General features: G+C 41.5%; 1 protein-coding gene across 1 annotated transcript in view; it reads right to left on the bottom strand.

The window, feature by feature from the left end:
• Positions 1-7,001: 7,001 nt before the first annotated feature.
• The window catches only part of arhgef40 (Rho guanine nucleotide exchange factor (GEF) 40), a 38,204-nt gene continuing 30,560 nt past the window's right edge, over positions 7,002-14,645 (bottom strand). Inside the window, exons 22-27 of the mRNA XM_053343488.1 lie at positions 13,167-13,346; positions 12,455-12,635; positions 11,010-11,120; positions 8,911-9,020; positions 7,364-7,407; positions 7,002-7,128 (exon numbers count right to left, since the gene is read on the bottom strand). Of these exons, the coding sequence (XP_053199463.1) occupies positions 7,381-7,407; positions 8,911-9,020; positions 11,010-11,120; positions 12,455-12,635; positions 13,167-13,346 (609 nt within the window). The 3' untranslated portion in view covers positions 7,002-7,128; positions 7,364-7,380. The remainder of the gene's footprint in view (positions 7,129-7,363; positions 7,408-8,910; positions 9,021-11,009; positions 11,121-12,454; positions 12,636-13,166; positions 13,347-14,645) is intronic.

The raw sequence follows: 14,645 nt of genomic DNA, 5'->3' as shown, positions 1-14,645 counted from the left end.
TCAACAAGTTCAGCAAGTCCCAATTGAACTCAAATATTATTATTAGATTTTCGCCATCTGCTTTATCTGCTCCATCTGTGTCAGCATTTTAAGTATGAAGTACTGAGTTCAGAGTGGACTTTTGTTTTTCCTACAAATTGTTCTCGCGTTCCATTTTCCATGTGAGTGGCTTTGCATGAGCGAGCGTGCAGTATAAGGGCAACAATGAAAAAGCAGAGTCAAATCTACAGTATGTGGGCCAGGATGTGCCAGGATGTGTGTGGAGTGGTGAAGCCCACACGCCTCTTACACCACCTCTCATCCAAAGAGAGTTACAGAATACAAATTGTATCACAACAACAAAAACCCAGTTCAATACACTGTTAAGTAATAGATGCAGAAATGTCACCTTTGCTGTACATTTTGTTTATCTATATTCTGTCACTTTTTAATGCTTTGATTTATTCTTTCCAATAATAGGCCTTCAGTCTACACAGTATTTAGATGTAACCTCTTCCTGTGTTTGCTTTCTTTCCCAACACACTGTAGATGGATATCAGTTAGTTGTAAGTCTGAAAGTTCCCCAGCTAAAGGCCTTGGTTTTAACATTTAGATTTGATGTGCTCAAACACTGTGTGAAGGTAAATGTTGGCTGGGAAATTCAAATGTCCTTGCTGACGCAGAACATATCTCCTGGATCAGCCATTGTAAGCCTGCTATTGTGTATCTGAGAGTGACTGACTAAGTCAGTGGCATATGTGCAGTGCATGCTTGTCTCAGTGTGTGTACATAGTAAATCAATGTGTGTGTATGAGTGCACACATTGCACATTTTGCATGTCAGCGGCTTATATATGTGTCTACAAGTGCATATATGCATGCATACTCTGTCTGTTGATGTGTTCCTGCAACTGTATTCTGTACTGTGTGTGTGTGTGTGTGTGTGTGTGTGTTCCTTTTTGTCTGTTTGTGTGTATGCTCATGGTACATATGTGTACGTGTTTGCTGCTGCCACAATGGCATCATCACCCGCCCCTGACGCTTTGATTGTTTTCTCCGCCGCAGCAGAAATGCACCAATTAATATGCAGAGAGTGAGTGAGACAGAGACACACACACATACACACACACACACAAACACACACACACACACACACACACACACAAAACACAAAAAACAACAACAAAAAAAAAACAGCCGTGAGGGAGGGAGACGAGAAGGGAGGTGTGATGGAAAGAGGAGTGAAGGGGGGGCAGAAGAGATGGCACAGAGAGAGGGAAAGAATAGGGGGAGATGAAATGAAAGATGAGGGTAAAAAGTGTGAGTGTGTGTTTGTGTGTGTGTGTGTGTGTGTGTGTGAGAGAGAGAGAGTGAGAGAAAGAAGGAGATGGAGTGAGATAAGGGGCGAGGGTGGAGGGGAGGGGGGCATAGATGGAGGGGATGAAATCTGATACATGTTTGAGTAAAAACAAGAGAAAGAGAGAAAGAGAAAGGAGTGAGGGATGAGGCGGGGTGAGGAGGAGGAGATCAATATGTACATATTCAGTGAGATATGGTGGGAAATCAATTGAAAGGAGGGGAGGAGGAATTGATTCGGGGGGGAAGGAGGTGGGAGGGAGGAGGGGGGTCACAAGGAGGGAGGGAGGAAGGAGACGAAGGAGGAGGAGGAGGAGTGCAGAGGTGGAGTGATATGTGGCTACGGCTGCTGTCCTTTTTGTCGCAGTGTCAGGGTATTGATACTGTAATACACTCCCCCCCCCACCCCACCCCACACACATACACACACACACCATCAACCCCCCCCACTCACAATGCTGCCGTGACAACGGCTGTCGCGGCGACGCCTACTGGCACAATGCAGCCACAATACTGAGGGCACTGAAGCATCACACACACACACTCAGAGAGACACAGAGAGAGCAGAGCAGGCCGGAGAGACAGAAAAAAAAAAAAAAAAGGAAGGAGGGAGTGAAAGAAGAAGAAAGGGGAGAAAAAAGGAGGAGGAGAGATTAAGAGGGAGGGATGAAGATGGATGGATAGAGAGAGAGGGAGAGAGAGAGAGAGAGAAAAGGATGGAGATGAGATAGAGGGAGGGGAGCATGGATTGATGGAGAGACAGGAGTGAGGGAAGGAAGGAAGGAAGGAAGAAGGGGAGGTGGAGGAGAGATATGGTGGGATAATATTACATGTGTAAAAACGCCGGAGGGTGTGTGCCCATAGAAACATGTTTAATGGCTTTTATGATTGCAGGGAAGGTTGTGTGAGGTGCTTTTTTTTAAATTTTCTTTTTTTTTTTTGGACAGAGTTATGTATGCACTGCATGTGAGCAAACAACAAGGTGGTTATGGTGTAATGGGAATCAATTTTTGACCACAAATAAAGTATAAAATATACATAGATATACTGTAATTTACATATTTACATGTATACACACCTGTGTCCTTTTATGAATATCTATACATGTATAAGCATGCATGTATATACTGTATGTACTATTATTCAGATGGAATTTGGGAGTAAATTATTAATCACACTTACTCACTAATATTCCTTATAACCGTATACTTGATTAATTTTACATTCTCCTTGTGATCACATCTGCTTTATCGATGCTTGATTACTCTTTTTAAACACTATGTATTACAGTCACTCCTCTGTAAGAGATATTTAATCTGAGGTTGGCACTTTTATGGTTAAATACAGTGGGGGGGGAAAGCTGTAACAATGCAAATAAAGATGTGAAATGAACTATTTTGATTATCAATTTATCATATTTGAGTGATTTTCAAAATAAAAGGATATGCAAAAATTCTGGTTCCAGCCTATTAAATGTGAATATCTTCTGGTTTCTTTAATCGTCTATGACAGCAAACTGAATATCTTTGGGTTGTGGACTGTTGGTCCAAGACATTTAAGGTTTCCGCCTTGGGGTTTTGGGAAACGGTGATTGACATTTTTCACCATTTTCTGGTATTTTATAGACCGAAAACGACTAATCCAATCGTTTCAGTTTCAGCCTTAAAAAATGCAAAATGCAAAACAGGAAATGTGACGCTGTAAAATCTGAAATCTGCATTCAAAGGTTGTTTCAAAGTGTTAGTTTTTGGTGGCAGTTTGTGTCATTTGTGTCAAACTTGAATTCAAAGCAGAAATAAAATAAAAAAAAAAAAAAAAAAACACACACTGCCTGCTCTGACCTCCCTTCGCCAAAATGTCTGCGCCTGCATATTACTGTATCTCCCCCCAACATGCACTCTCATTTACAAAAGAAATGCTTGGCTGGCTGCCTATAAGTCAGTTTATCCGCGTGAGATGACCAACGTCCCTCTTTTTCTTTCTCTTTTTCCCCCCTCTCTCTCTCACTATCTCATACAGTGTGTGTGTGTGTATGATCTATAGTTCCCTCCCTCCATCACCCCCCCCCCTCCATTCCTCACTCCCTCCCTCCCTCCCTCACCCTAACCCTTCTTAATATGATGTAAAAAGCTAATCGCATGCAAATGTCTGTTGTCCCGGTAACCGGGCCTGAAAAATCCCTTTGATGTTTCCCCCGACTCATTCTCTTCACGTTCTCTTTGTTCGCCACAGTCTCGCTGCTTTGTCAACATCCCCCCTTTTACCCCGCTCGCTCTCTCTCCTTCATCCATTCTGCAGCTCTCTCGGCCCTCTCCTAGTTCTCTCCATTAGAAAAAAAAAAAAAAAAGTTCTAACTCTACTTTGTGTCTCCCTCTTTCTATAAGCCCCCCTCTCTATTCTTCCTCTCTCTTTTTTCCCCCAGCCTCCTCTCCCCCTCGTGCTCCTGCTCTCCCCTTGACTGTGCCTCTCTGTCTGTCTGCCCCTTCGCCCTCGCTCATTTCCCATCATTCCCACCTACTGTCTCCTGTCCTTCTCCTCTGTCGCTCCCTTTCTCTCTCTCCCTCAGTTCTGCCCCTTCCTGTTGCTCCCCCCCCCCCCCCCATTTGCCCACCCTTTATCTCTCATTCCTCTCTCTATGTCCCTCACACACGCATGCACAGATGGACACACACACTCTCAGACGTGCCCTCCCTCCTTTCGAGAATTTGATCCCTGGAACTATTTGATATGGCGCTGCACTGTAGTTATCTAATCATTCTGGGTTTTTTTGTGAGGCCCGGTGGAAGCAGCCGCACAGCTGGCTTTCAGAGACCACTCATTACAGCAAGTTTGGGGTTACAAGGCTACAGGCCTCGTTTTGAGGTTAGACCTGTAACATGGTTCAAGCACAACCTCCAACCCCTCCACCCTATTAAATCGCCTCTGAGAGGTTTGGAACTTCAATCCAGTTTTAATTCAACACAGAAATGTAAAAAAAAAAAACAGTCACTTTTCATCAAGAAAGCATAACATGCATTTCCAACATTCCTTCCAAAAAAAATGTAAACATCAGGCAAACTGTGTCACAGAAAAGAGCGAGAGAAAAGTTTTTATACATTAATACTGCCTCGCAATGGCATACAAATGTGAGGGATTCTGAATATGACAATCTATACTGCAGCAAGAATGAAAGATGGTGTTCATTACATTGCTTCCAATATAATGCAATGTACCAAACAGCTAAAGGCTATGAAGTGTACAGGCTTGTCCAAGCCAACAAATTACATATTGATTCAGAACACGGCTCAATAGCCATTTGCAATTTTTGAATTTGGATGCAGATATGAAACGTGCTAAATCTGATAACTGATGCTGCCGTCTGCAGACACAAGCTTGACCTCCTGCTGCTGCTGGCTTTCGCTACCTGATGGTTTCATATTGTACCTTAACCGTGATATTGTTTGATACACACGCTATCCAATCAAAACTGGTGAGTGGATGTTGATTGCTTTCACTGACTGTATGCTTACGGTCATAAAATATGAACCACATCATTGACTGAAATATTCAAACCTAGAGTAGGATATGCCTGTTTCGTGGTTGCACCGGAGGACAAGTTCAACATATCTTTTACATCATTTTCTACTTGTTTCTTTATATTCAGTATTAATGTAATGCACAGTATATGGGAATTTAAAGCTCTGAGAGTTTGAGTAAAACTGAGCAGTGTAACTATCTATTAATGAACCCACTAGTGAGTCTGGCAGTGCAGCAGAGGTTAAATTGCTGTTCTGCAGAAGTGAAAGTTATTTTTATCTTTTGTTCCACTTGCTTTGAGACATGGCATCTCAATATTTAGGATAAAGCAATCCCCTGACGCCCCAGTAGCACCATCTCAAACATTTACGGCAATTGAAACAAGACTGAAAAGAGTCTACAGCAATGCCAGTGGCTCTGTGCTCTAAGCTAAGTGCTAACATGCGCACAATGACAAGACTAACATCCTGATGTTTAGCAGATACAAAGTCGTTCACCATCTTCGTGTCAACATGTTAGCAATTTGCTAATTAGCACTGAACACTAAAGTACACAAAGCTGAGGATGATGGGAATGTCAGTTTAGCAAGTACAACAAACAAAAATAGTTAGATGAAAGTCAGGGAATGTACAAAGTGATTACAATTTGGTTTGACATGAAAACCCTCCAAATGTCAACCACATGCTGCTGCTAGAAGAAAAGTCAGGAATCCAAACCAAAGTCACAAGGGTTCATCACCAGAGATCAATGAATGTCTGTACGAAGTCTCCTAGCAATCCACCAGATAGCTGTTGAGATATCTCAGTCAGGACCAAAATGGTGAACCGACTCTAGCACGGCTAAAAAAAATCTGATCCATAAACTCAAAATTGTCAAACAAGCTGAAAAGAAGCATTAAGGTCACTCTAGGTTCTTTGGGAAACCATCTTAAAGTCAGGTTTGATTAAGTTACCTCTTTAAGAATGATCAGATGTAGTTCATGTCTCCTGGCTGCACAAAACCAGTAAAACCAGAATAAAGCTTTTATAATAGAACCACCTTTCTCCATTTTAAGGAGCGATCATTGCAATCAGGAAAGCTTAGACTATATGTAAAGACAATACCTCTTTGTACACATATAAACATTGCACAGACACCCATATTATACCTTTGGCATACAGAATATGGCATCTTATATCAAAATGTATAGTATTCAATTCATTACCAGTACTTACAAGTACACTGAAGAACATTTTAAGGCACCATGAAGCTCATATTTCTGACATAAGTTACACTTTATAGATGACTAAATACCATTTCGCTCTTACAAACGATACCATTAGCTTAAACATACACAGTAACACAATGTATAACAGTTGTATATGATGGGATGTCCTTTTCATCATCAAGGCAATGCTTACTGTACGTCTTCAGATGTAACCTTGCCTGTCGTTGATTGAGCCACTGTACCAGGCTCGAAAATGGCCACGGTGTGTGTGTGTATGTGTGTGTGTGTGAGCATGTGAATGTGAACAGTGCTCCACTGTCTTATAACAATAAGAATGACTGCATGTGTTGAACGACACTGTGTGTGTGTGAATGTTTGTGTGTGTGTGTGTGTGTGTGTGTGCATGCTCACACCACCCCTGCCTCATTTACATAGATGTTATCACACCTAGTCTATATCACGCATTTTTACACAGGCAGTGGGGGGAAAAAAAGCCTACAGTACTCCATTCAGCGTTATGAAAATGACAAAGTACACAATACATTCTAAATCTGCAATCCTACGGTGGATTTACGCCCCGCATATTACTTCCTGTTTATTATCAGATGCTGGAGCATGTGATGCGTACAGTCAGCCAGCCAGGCAGTCAGTGGTTCAGACCAAGTGGTTTGGCCTAGTGGGGAGCCGCGGGGCAGACAATGGCCGCACTGTGTGGCTGAAGTGCCTTTGGTGTCAATGACTCTGCCAGCAACTGAGACTGGCAGATCCAAAATGGCGGAGCGCAGAGAGCCCTGCTGGTGCTTGTCATGGTTTAAACAGGGCAGTTTTCATCCTTTTTGGATGCAGCTTTTTTTTTTTTTTTTTACCCCCAGGGGTTCACATCAGATCTGCTGGCATTTTAGTAATTTTAAGGAGCTGAAGGGGGCAAAGGGGAAGAAGGGAAGGGAAATTGGAGCGAGCATGTAGGAGAAGTTCAAATAAAGTCAGAGGGTCTCGCTTTTGTCTTCATGCTTCTTTAAGTCCAGTTTGAGTCCCCCAGAGGTGAAGTAGAGATGTTCCATGGTCCAGTTACTGAGAGAAGGAGAAACCAAGAAATTGAAATATCGCCCTCTTACATCTTTAATTGTTATATTCTTTTTGCATAAGTACATTATTTGATTTCTTTCATTATAAAAATAGTCAGTAAAAGGTGAAAAATCTGAAAGCGAGCGGTGACATGAGCAGCACATGTAAAAGAGAGCAACAACAGAGAGCACGAGAGAGAGAAAAAAGATGAAAGAGAAATGTAATAAACAGAGTAACTTACTCTTATTGAGATGACAGTTACACGGCTGTAGAGGGGGACTGACTCTGGGGAGAGAGAGAGAGAGAGAGAGAGAGAGAGAGAGAGGGGGGGAAAAAAATCAGTCACAGTTTTTATTCTGTGTTAAAATGTGTGTTCGTACCACAGTGCCCGTGTGTGCGGGGCGCAGGCGGCGATCCACCCTCTGTTGTTGAATATGTGCGTATCACTGTCTGTGTGTTTGCCCTATCTGTTTGGGCTGTGTGTGTCCGTCTGTCTGTCAATCTGTTCCCAGCGCAGTCTGTTTGCCAATCTGTCATATTCTGTTTGCAAGATAAGGAGACTGAGAGAATGTGTGCTTGTGTGTGTGTGTGTGTGTGTGTGTGTGTGTGTGTGTGTGTGTGTGTATGTGTGTGCTCTGAGCAAATTCATTTAAAAACTACCATCAAGATGGCAGGGAGGTATTGCTGTTTGTTGCAGCTAAGCAGATGCATACACACACTGTCTACAGTTTACTGACATATAGAAAGCTTTTGCTGTTTACCAGACATATTTTATATAATTCACCTCAATGAAAGTGTATCATTTGTACTGTAATGCAGCTCAAGATCTATGTTTTTGGGACATATGTGGGCCTTTTTTTACCAAATCGTCCAGGGAATCATGGGGCCTGAGAAAATTAATAGAGATGAATGAATCAAGATTTATTTATGTAGTCTGTACACTTTATAGGATGTAAAAATCAATGTGCTGAAAAACCTATAAATCCAAATGTAGCTCGCCCAAAGCATAATTGTGCATGTTCGGCAAATTTGTGCTACCAAAAAAAAAAGAAAAGATCTTCAAGTGTTATCACAGTTTCTCTGCTTTCAGTGTGACTAGGGACTTTTACCTGTCCTCCTTTCTCTTCCCGCATTTCTTGTCACCAAAAGGTGCGTGTGCACAAAAGATTTGAAGTTTCCATGGCACCCTTGTTTAAGTTACACAATTGTCTCCAAAGTAGTTGTGATGTCACACATCCTGCTCGTAAATACTCAGGTGAGCTCAGAGAAACTTGCCACTTCCAGCACATGAATGTGAAAACAGCCTTTAAAGTGTCAAATTCTGCACTTACATCATTCTGCGCAGTGAAGTGAGGAAATAATAAGTAAAAACCCCTTTTTTTAATTTTGAGTGTAAGGGGACTTTAAAGTTGCCTGTCGGGAAGCCAGCTGCACAAAATTTGGTTTAACTTCATTAACATTACAAGAAACTCTCACCCCTTGTTCTAATATTGATACTAGTGACAGCAAGGCGCAATTTAAATGAATGCTGTACTCATTATGCATTTGTCTTTTGCTCCTGGGCCATCTGCATTTTAGGGGTCAGGTCTACAAACTAAAAAGGTTCCTAAAAAAAAAACTTCTGCAATGGACAAGCAACCCCCCCTCTCCCCCCAGCTTTCTCTCGTCACATCACATTTCACACTTTTCAAATCTGGTCTTGACCTTGGTGAAGTTTTGAGTAATGTATGCCAATAAAAATAGTCTTTATCCACTTTGGGCTCACTACAGTGTGTGCTGTGAACCCACCTGCGAGTAACTTGTTGATCCAGAGTTTCTCTTGGGGTCCCTCCCAGACGCTGGAGATCCCCCCTCCTTCTGGCTGCCGACAGAGGAGGAGTCTGAGCAGCTACTGTGGACTGAGAGAGATAAAGAGTGTGTGTGTGTGTGTGTGTGTGAGAAAGAGAGAGAGAGAGAGAGAGAGGGAGAGAGAGGGAGAGAGAAAGGTGGTTATAGGTTAACACATAACATTAAAATACCTCCAGTAGGTGTCGGACAAACTTAAAATATGCATTTCTCTCACTACAGTGCAGGTAGTGGAAATTCAAATAATGATGTCAGTCTATATTTAGATGTCATTTGCATGAACGGGACATTTGCCATTCATGTGTTCATGCACTTTTCATCATGTGAAAATCAGTGCACTGCATCACAATGTTTTCTTGAGGTGGAAAAACTGAGAGGCTGAGCATGGAGGAGACAAAGAGAGAGGAGTCAGAGTGAGAAGGCATTTTCTCATCCTGTTCAATGAATTTCTAACACCGTGTTCTGTCCCAGAGGACAATTCATGCATTGAAATCCTGAGCTGCTGCACTCAATGAGACACCTGGTGAGCAGTATGTGCATTACACCAAGCTATGAATGGGAAATGACTTTGGCTCTAGGGCAACTGCGGCCTTCAGAGACTGGATGGTGAGTCTGGAATCTGAGGAATTATGTTTTAGACTGAGCGTTTTATTTTCAATTTGTTTATATATTTTTACTATGTGGATGGAAATATCTTCTTAAAGGGAAACTCTGATCTTATAGCATCAATCTGTGGTGTTTGTTGCAGGAGTAAATTTTGTGATATAGAGCATAAACCTTTTTTTTTATTTTTTATGATCTGCCTCTCCATTTTCCTACATTTTTCAGGTAGGAACTGTTGTGAACCTCTTAACAGTATGTGTAGGTGGAGAGAGCACTAATGTTAGTGATAGCATTTAATATAATAGTGATAGCAAGTGCTTTTCAAACTCACTCTGGCTGTATTTTTTTTTTTGTATAATTTCATAGAATTGACAAGTTTCTTTCAATTTCTATCGCTTCCTGAATATATTTGTACTGTGATTTTAGGAATGAGGAGACAATATGGTTAAAGTCCTTATAAAAGCATCACAAATTAACATTATTTTATTAACCATTATGTAAAAACTGTTGGTTATACTGACAAACTCTGCAGTTCCCCAAAGCTTTACAGAGCACTTTAGCGTCTTTTAGCCCACTGTACGCTAGCTGCTTAGCACATCAGAGCAGACAGAGTTAGCAACTAGCTAGTGAGCAAAGTCGAGCATTTAGCTGCTTAAGAGCCAGAATATTGGACTAATATTAGTTAAGTGGACACAAACATGACTCAAAATCAATGCTAATGTTGCTTTGTGTGTTTTGGTATGAAAACATGTTAGCTGTATCTGTTTTTCAGTGAAATACAGTTCAGTCATGTCATCATGCTGCGATTCAGCTAACAGTCGATACAGGATGTAGAAATATACAAGCAACGCAAGATAAATCTGCTCTAGCTGTCTCCACAATGGATGTTTCCTTTAATATTGTCTGTTTATGGATACAGTGGAGGAGGCGGGACAAAGACACAGGTTAAGGAAGACACAGGAGTGAATGTTGTGATGGGATTTGATTATAGCAGAAGTGAAATGTCTTTCCAGAGCTGGATATTCTCTCCAGTCATGTCACAGCTCTTCAAAAATTCTCAGTGTGAGACAAATATCAAAAATTCATAGAGGAGCCTGGGGGCACAAGATTGAAAAAAAAAAAAAAAAAACATGTACCGTGTTATTACCTTGTCACATGGGGAGATACACCCAAGAGCCGTTTTGTTTCCTGACTGTAATCTCTGGGCCAAATTATTGTCAGCTCAAAAAGCACATTTGAACAATCCAGTAATCCAGTCTGTTCACGATCAACTTCCTAAAGCCGCAGGTTTTTTTTTGATAGGACGATTTGAACCCCACCCCCAAAAAAGTGTTTCCAAATAAAAACTTAGATGCAAACAACACAGTACCTCTCGTACCTGAAGCATCCCACACATACAATAAGAGTTAACGATGCAATCCTACTTGAGTATACCGTACCTCTGTCACTAAGACTGCAGATGGAGTCCAGCTCGGATGCTTGAGTTCCTGACGCATCTAGCAGCAGCTTACTGGAAATCCCCATACAAAGTGACTCCTTCAGACACAACTCTGGAACAACACAGAGGAGAAATCATTGAATAAAAATAAAGACAAATAACTCTAAGTTCTTCCTTTATTCCCTGAGGTAGAACTCAATCTATCTGGGAATATACTATTTATTGTTTGAGTAGGTGAGAAGAGTATCATTTGAGCAAACTGTGCCTAAAAATGTGTCAGTCTCTTTTTTTATAGCAGCTGCAGTGAGTCTTATCCTGTGTGATACCGTAATCTGAACCGACTACAGGAAGCGATCCTGAGATGTGAGGTTTTATGGAAACACAGGAGATGGATGGGTGGTGACATTTGATAGCCAGCATTACCTCGTGCTTGGAAAGCTTTGGTTTAAACGAATGGACAACAATCAAATAACAGAGTTGACTGACGCTGATATTTCTTGTTTTGTCTTGTTTTGTCTTTTAAAATCTCTAATCAGGCCGCAGGGCAAGAGATTTGCGAGTTAATATCATTTTTTCCCAGTTTATTTGTTTTCGAGATTTTAATAAAAAACATCAAGCCTAATGTCACTTTTATTTACAAGATTCATTTTCTGTTTATACTCAAAACTAATCGACTGACTAAAAACTGTCACCACAGACTTCTGGAGCAGATTTTCACACTTACTTTCCGTATCACAACAAAGAGATTCAGCTTAATGTCAGCATGCTGCCACGCTCTCAGCGATAGTACAAACATGGTGATGTTTACGAGTGATAAAGTTCACGTTCATGAGATGTTTACCATTCTGGTTTTAGTGTGTTAGCATGTTAACAAAAAGCACAACTGAGGCTGATGTGGAAAGTTATTAGTAACACAAATTTTGGCAAGTTTGAACATTTGACCAGATGATTGTGCTATAGTACGTGAAAACTCAGGAGACCACCAAAGGCATCAGATTCAATTCATGGGGACTGTTTGTACAAAACTCCATCGCAATCCATCCAATTTACAAATATCAACCTCATGGTGGCGCTACAGGAAGAAAATCAGGGACACCACCATGTCTACGCAGTCCATCAATTGGCTGTTGAGATATTTCACTTTATACCAAAGCGGTGATGCTACAGACCGACCAACAGACCGACAACGCCGATCCTTGGAGCAATGCTGCTTAGTGTGGCTATAAATGGGACAGTGATCCTTTAAAATTGAACTGGACACCTGTTGATTTACTTTAGTGGTGGGATCATTCACATAAAATGAAGCAGATACAACATCAACAGTGTGGGAAAATGTCTTGATGATATCTGAACTCTGGACATTCCAGTTTTGTGTGGTTGATGAAGCTTTTCTAGAAGTGTCAGGTTTAAATTTGAGGCCTTTGGGGGTCAAAGATCATACCGTACCTGTGTTGTTGATGGCGTGTGTCCACAGCAGATGGGCGATGTCTTGAGCCCAGGTCTGTCTGGATTCCCTGTCCTGAGCTTGCAGTGTGATGAAGTCTCGTGTCCGAGAGGTCTGCCGAACCCAAACTTCAAACTTCACTCCCTCCTCGCCTACACTCTGAGTCAGACCCATCTCGCCCGTCTGCAAGGAGACGAGCATAGACTTATTAAAATCAAGAGGAGGACTTTGAGGATATTTGAGTATTGTATATTTATTTCTTCTTTACTGCTTTGGCAATATAGATTTCTGATCTGTCATGCCAATAAAACGTACTGAATTTGACCCAGGAAAAACTGAAGGAATGTGAGGAAATGAGTCAAATTAAAAGTGTAATAATGAATTTTTACATTTAAGTCACAGGGACCCTTCTGCCTTCATCATCATCTTCATGAAAATTCAGAAAAGTAAGCACTTCAGTCTTTGTTTGCTTTCAATTTAATCAATACCGAAAGTGGATTTCCCCTCTTCAAAACTCTTCAAACACAGTGAGAGTGTTTGGCAGAGAGCGAAATAATGAAAAGTGAAAGAAAAGATGTGTGTGTGGAACAGAGGTAGAATAGAACGACACTCTGGGTGTGTGGTTGCTGGTGTGTGTGTGTGTGTGTGTGTGTGTGTGTGTGTGTGTGTGTGTGTGTGTGTGTGTGTGTGTGCGTGGGTGAATGAGTGTTGTACCTTGATGCTGTGTTTGTAGCTGTAGGCGGTGCGTCCTGGGCCGGTGCTCTTCTGTTTGGTGAAGACGACGACGTGCTGGTAGAGGAAAATGTTCCTGATGCCCGCCCGCTTCCTCCGAGCTCCCCCGCACACCGTCAGCTCACCCTGCCGCACCAGCTCGCCACGCTCCGCCACGGGGATCTGAAAACACACATCCCACACACACACACACACACATTAGGACTCACTTATCTTGGCTTGAGGCCTAAGCCCAAGGCCTTACTCCGCAAAAAGATACCATCTTAATTTTTTAATCTTCAGAGGCCATTTAGTCTTGAATCATGTTTTCTTTGCCAGTGGGTCGGAATAACTTCACTTATTTCAACTTTAATTTGGTTAATTAATTGTCTTGAAACAAGTAACGATTTAAGCAGATTACGGTACTGGAGAATTCATAACTCACCAAAAAAAAATTTAAATTACTAAAGAGAAACTCATTTTAAAGGGCTAATAAGTACGATTTAGTTGAGGAAGAGTTGGAGGGTTTTCACTGGCTTGTTGACACACTTATTACCTGACAGGAGCTGACATTTGTTTTGTTTTGTGTTGGAGCCAAATCTCAAACCGTCCCTCCTTCACTGACTCAAGTTGTCAGTTTCTAGTTGACTCGTGAGACATTTCAGCTACAAAGCTTTATTCTCAAGTCAATAAAAGAAGAAAAGTACAAAGCAGTATTATTACTACAGTGCCTTGCATGGTGACATATTCCCCCTTCACAAGACGCTTCTTTCTATTGGATCTTTGCTCTAATTGGCCAGCTGACTCATGTCTTTTGTACAACTGTGACTTTATTGTTCATGTCAATTACAGGGTTGAGACTTTGCCATTTCTTTCGCAGCTCCAACCAGAGACAGAAAGAGGTTGATAAAAGTCAAACGTTATGTAATGCTCCTTTAGGATTCACTATTAGAGAACAGCTTGTTTTCTATAGTTGCAAACAAGCTTAAAAAGAAAAAGGCACCACATACCACAAATTGTCTCAACCGTAAAACCGCTCTGACAATAAAATTAAAAAGCACTGGTAATCTAGCAGCGAGCGGTGACACACAACTTTATTTTTAAATCTCTAGAGATGTGTGGGTCATGATATAAGTGATGCTTCACATGATTATGAAACATCCACATCCGCACCCACCTGAACACACACACACACACACACACACACACACACACACACACACACACACACACCTGCGCTTACTGTAATTTCACCTGGAGAGCTTTTGCAGCGCGATTTGAAGTAGCTCAATGGGAGTGTTTGTGCTGCCGTGATGTCTCCCCTCGCTCAGTTTGTGTGTGTGTGTGTGTGTGTGTGTGTGTGTGTGTGTGGATGTGTGGGAGTTAAACATTTGTCACAACCACCTCTCATATTTAACCTAAAGTGTATGTGCTTTTTTCCCCCTATATTGCAAATAGACACCAATAAATTCATCTTTTTTT

Source organism: Scomber japonicus, chromosome 22, assembly GCF_027409825.1.
Source record: "Scomber japonicus isolate fScoJap1 chromosome 22, fScoJap1.pri, whole genome shotgun sequence".
Lineage (NCBI taxonomy): Eukaryota > Metazoa > Chordata > Actinopteri > Scombriformes > Scombridae > Scomber > Scomber japonicus.
The sequence above is the reverse complement of the archived record's forward strand: the minus strand, read 5'-3'. Positions and strand labels throughout refer to the sequence as shown.